This window comes from Oryzias melastigma, linkage group LG5 (assembly GCF_002922805.2).
Source record: "Oryzias melastigma strain HK-1 linkage group LG5, ASM292280v2, whole genome shotgun sequence".
In the NCBI taxonomy this organism is placed as follows: Eukaryota; Metazoa; Chordata; class Actinopteri; order Beloniformes; family Adrianichthyidae; genus Oryzias; species Oryzias melastigma.
In genome coordinates this window covers 33,220,605-33,225,570 of record NC_050516.1, presented here as the reverse complement: position 1 = coordinate 33,225,570, position 4,966 = coordinate 33,220,605, and the positions used below count along the sequence as shown (strand labels likewise).

General features: G+C 38.9%; 1 protein-coding gene across 4 annotated transcripts in view; it reads left to right on the top strand.

The window, feature by feature from the left end:
* Positions 1-4,625, top strand: part of smarcc2 (SWI/SNF related, matrix associated, actin dependent regulator of chromatin, subfamily c, member 2) — a 21,677-nt gene extending 17,052 nt beyond the window's left edge. For all 4 annotated transcript variants that reach the window (XM_036212062.1, XM_024269345.2, XM_036212061.1 and 1 more), the window contains 3 exons: positions 618-752; positions 824-1,187; positions 2,928-4,625. In XM_036212062.1, the coding sequence (XP_036067955.1) occupies positions 618-752; positions 824-1,187; positions 2,928-2,992 (564 nt within the window). In that variant the 3' untranslated portion in view covers positions 2,993-4,625. The remainder of the gene's footprint in view (positions 1-617; positions 753-823; positions 1,188-2,927) is intronic.
* The last annotated feature ends 341 nt before the right edge of the window (positions 4,626-4,966 follow it).

Sequence of the window (4,966 nt, the reverse complement as noted above, 5' to 3'; positions counted from 1 at the left end):
AATGAAATTTGCAAAAAAATGAAAAGAAAAAAAAACTTAGGTTAGCCAAGACAGCTAGCATTTAGCTGAAAAAATATCTTAACTCCAAAACAGCCTAAAAAGCCAAAAAAAAATGTCTAAATTAGCCAAACAGTTAGCATGTAGCAAAAAAAATAATAACAGCTTAACCCCAAAACAGTCTAAAAAAACAAAAAAAATGCCTAAATTAGCCAAAACAGCTAGCATGTGGCTGAAATGTTAGCTAAACTCCAAAATAGTCTAAAATTTCTTAGTAAATGCCAAAATAGTCCAAAAAGCTGTCAGAATGCCAATTTCTAAAACTTTAAAACCATAACTTTTTAACATAATTGTGAATAATAAAAAGGCAGGAATATTATTCTAGAATAAATCAACTTAAACCTTAAATAACTTTCAATATTTTACTCTCCATAAAAATATATTTTGTCAAAATTATACAAGTTAGAAATGAGCTCAAGATAACATCGGGTCATTAATTACAATAAAATAAAATGATCTGGAGGGCCGGATAGAATTACCTGGAGGGCCGGATCCGGCCCCCGGGCCGTGACTTTGACACATACTCTACAATAACTGACTCTGATTCCCTCATTCTCCAGCATCTAGCAGCGGTGGAGGAGAGGAAGATCAAATCTCTGGTGGCTCTGCTGGTGGAGACCCAGATGAAGAAGCTGGAGATCAAACTACGACATTTTGAAGAACTGGAGACGATCATGGACAGAGAGCGGGAGGCCGTGAGTCCGACTGACAGAAGGTCCGGTCACTGAAGCGAGTCCAGTCTGAGTGTTATCTCTCCTGTCTGCAGCTGGAGTACCAGCGGCAGCAGCTGCTGGCCGACCGTCAGTCCTTCCACATGGAGCAGCTGAAGTACGCAGAGATGCGAGCGCGACAGCAGCACTTCCAGCAGATTCAGCACCAGCAGCACAGCCAGGCCGGGGGCCCCCACGCCACCCAGGCCGCCCCGGGACCGCCTTCACAAAACGTGACTTCGAGTCAGCCAGCTTCCAGCACACCAGCGCCGCAGGCGGCCCCAAGCCCCGCCCCACCAGCATCTGCAGCCCCGCCTCCTGAGTCCCAGCCGCACCCGGGGGCCCACAGCTCTCCGCCCCGCCCACCCGGCCAGGTCCCAGCAGCTCAGTCCAGCTCCAGCACCACACCGGCGCTCAACGGTGAGTTCAGAGTCAAACTGTGTCCCATCATGCAACTGTCCGATGACATCATAGACGAACATCATGAGTTCTGACGCGCACGTATACAGTCGGAGTGTTTTTAATTTTTTTAATCACGACTTTAAATCTTGTAGAATAAAAGTTGTGTATTTATGACTTAAAAAGTCAGACTAAATCGATGACTTTGTACATTTCTGAGATTTACAGTCTTGAATTTAGAAGATTTATAGTCATAAATTTACAAGATTTAAAGTCTTAAATTTACAAGATTTGTAGTCGTAAATTTACTAAATTTAAGGTCTTATATTTACAAAATTCAAAGTGTTATTTTTATGAGATTTATAATTGTAAATTTACGAAATTTAAAGTCTTATATTTGCAAGATTTATAGTTGTGAATATTTTACGAGATTTAAAGTCTTAAATATACCAGATTTAAAGTCTTGAATTTACAAGATTTATAGTCGTAAATGTATTCATTTTAAAGTCTTAAATTTACAAGAAAAAAATCTTAGATCTACAAGATTTCAAGTCGTAAATTTATGCAAAAAATGTTAATTTGCTAAAAAAACTTGAACATTTACGAGATTTGAAGTCTTAAATTTAAATGATTTATAGTCGTAAATTTACAAGATTCAAAGTTGTACATTTACGTCGCTTTTCTCCTTCAGAATCTGCAGGATTTACATTGATAATAAAGACAATCAGGGCGATAGAATCAGGCAGATTATCTCCTTTATTTGTTTTAAACAAGACTGAATCGACGTGTCAACGTGTCCTCCGTACTCGTTGACGATAGACTGTAAAGTAACAGCTGTAAAGTAATAGACTGTAAAGTAATAGACTGTAAAGTAATAGACTGTAAAGTAACAGACTGTAAAGTAATAGACTGTAAAGTAATAGACTGTAAAGTAATAGACTGTAAAGTAACAGACTGTAAAGTAACAGCTGTAAAGTAATATACTGTAAAGTAACAGACTGTAAAGTAATATACTCTAAAGTAATAGACTGTGAAGTAACAGACTGTAAAGTAACCGCTATGAAGTAATAGACTGTAAAGTAACAGCTATAAAGTAACAGCTGTAAAGTAATAGACTGTAAAGTAATAGACTGTAAAGTAACAGACTGTAAAGTAACAGACTGTAAAGTAATAGACTGTAAAGTAACAGCTGTAAAGTAACAGACTGTAAAGTAACAGACTGTAAAGTAACAGACTGTAAAGTAATAGACTCTAAAGTAATAGACTGTAAAGTAACAGACTGTAAAGTAACCGCTGTAAAGTAATAGACTGTAAAGTAACAGCTGTAAAGTAATAGACTGTAAAGTAACAGACTCTAAAGTAACAGCTGTAAAGTAATAGGTTGTAAAGTAAAAGACTGTAAAGTAATAGGTTGTAAAGTAACAGACTGTAAAGTAACAGCTGTAAAGTAATAGACTGTAAAGTAACAGACTGTAAAGTAATAGACTGTAAAGTAACAGACTGTAAAGTAACAGCTGTAAAGTAACAGACTGTAAAGTAATAGACTGTAAAGTAACAGACTGTAAAGTAACAGACTGTAAAGTAATAGACTGTAAAGTAACAGCTGTAAAGTAATAGACTGTAAAGTAACAGCTGTAGAGTAATAGACTGTAAAGTAACAGACTGTAAAGTAACAGCCAACTGAAGCTGTTTGTCACACGTCTGTCATAATTATCACAGTTTACAAAGACATCTGTTTCTTTTCGACTGTTCCTCCTTCAGAACCGAGCGCTCCAGTTTCCGGGGAGACGCTTCACCCTCCAGCCCCGGTCCCCCCCCCACAGTGAGGATGTGAAAGACTGCCCCCCCCCTCAAAGTCCGCCTGCATCATCTGAGATGAAAAAGTTCTCCACTGAGGAGGAGAAAACATTTTACCTTTTCATTTGTGACGGAGAACACCCGACTTCTGTTTGCCGTCTGGAAACAGGAAGTCCTTTTCATATAAATGTATTTTAAAGGTCATGTGAGCTCAGCCGGACGCCGCCATCTCCAGCCGGCGCCGGCCGGGTTCTGGTGCACATAGATAGTCTTACTAACATGCCAGCATTGAAGGAGAAGGAAAGACTCATCTTTGGTTTTCAGTGTTTTTTTATGTGATCCTGACAGTCGGACATGTCATATCTGACGATCCCCCCCCCGTGTAATGTAGGTACGTATTCAGAAACAAAGCACTTTTAAATGAAGTCTCACTGACAGACTTGAAGTGTCCAGCAGAATAAACATAAGCACTTATATCCTTCTTTTTGGTCATTTGAAAAACCTGATTGGAAATCTTCTTTTGCTTGAATCTTGTTTTTGTCATGTGGACAAAGAGTTACTGTACAGGGTGAAGCCTGGGGGGGTCTAACGTCAGCGGAAGAGCTGGGAATGATGGGAAAAAAAGGTTTTGAGTTTGACTTGAGAACGAATTTGCTGTTACAAACAGACGTTCCGGCAGGTTGCCACGGAAACCGTGTGAAGGAAAATATTTGCGGTGATCCTAGAAGACAAAAACGTTTGGGTGATAGTGATGCTTCCTGTTTCTGAACGCATCATGGATGTACGCTCGAGGGGTTGTCTTTAAAAAAAAAAAAAACGTCTTGGGATGATGGAGTTTGTGGTTATTAGCAATCATATGTACTACCTTTAGAACTGGATGCGGTGTTATCTTTTTATCCAAACTGTTTTCTAATCATGCTATTATCATAATTCTTGGACAGTGTTTCTCTTTTGCATTTTTTATTGGAAGAAATGTGGATGCTGTCAGAAAAAAAGGGAGCACCTTAAAATACAGCTGACGATAAAGAATTGTGTCCCTGCAAATATATTCTCACCTTTTTTTATATTTTTTTATTGCTTTTCCATCTATTTCTTTGATATGTCAACAATGTAAGTGTAGAAATGACCTTTCTAGCCTGTATTTACCCTACCGAGCTGTGTGTGATCTAGACCTATCAGGGGTGTGACTGTGACCATGTGTGCACGTGAACGCATGCCATTACCGGAACATGCCGACGTTCTGTTTTCATTGAAGTGCCATGAGTCGTGTGTTTGAAGAATTAAAAAAAGCGAGCGCACAGCTCGCCACATCAGTGTCATAAACGTTTCCTCAGATGGGAAACGTTGCAGTTAATGTTCGTCACGCCAGTATTGCAGTCCTCACAGCCGTCCGCTGGGAGCAGAAACCAACTTCTTTTCTCCGTGTTATTACATTTATGTGGACTTTGTGATATGAAGTAAGTGTCCGTTGGGTTTTTGTATGTTCTCCACTTTGCTGAAGGAGGCAGCGACTGCATTCAGATAACATAGAAGTCATTTTTTTCATTTGTAAATCATGACATTAGTGCTGGAAATTACTCTTGCAGTTTGTATAACGAAAAAGATCAAAACAGGTTTTAACTACAAAATGTTTGAGGACAATAAAAATGTGAAGAGGGGCGACTGCGGAGTGTTTTTATTGTAAAGTTCATCATTCTGTTGAGTTTTTCTCCAACTGAGTCACATTTAAAAAGTCGATTTTTTACCTGGAAACAAATTTGATTATTCCAAGCATAAAAATGATGAAAAACCACAGATGTATCAAACTCATTTCAGATATCAAGTAATACATTACAAAATGAAGAGTGATGTTAGAAGATAACAATATATTTAATCATAACCAGTTTTTTGCAGCCATGCATACAGAACACAGAACGTCACATTGGGTGGCTGTTGGGTGGCAGTTGGGTGGCAGTTGGGTAGTTGTTGGGTGGCAGTTGGGTAGCAGTTGGTAGCAGTTGGGT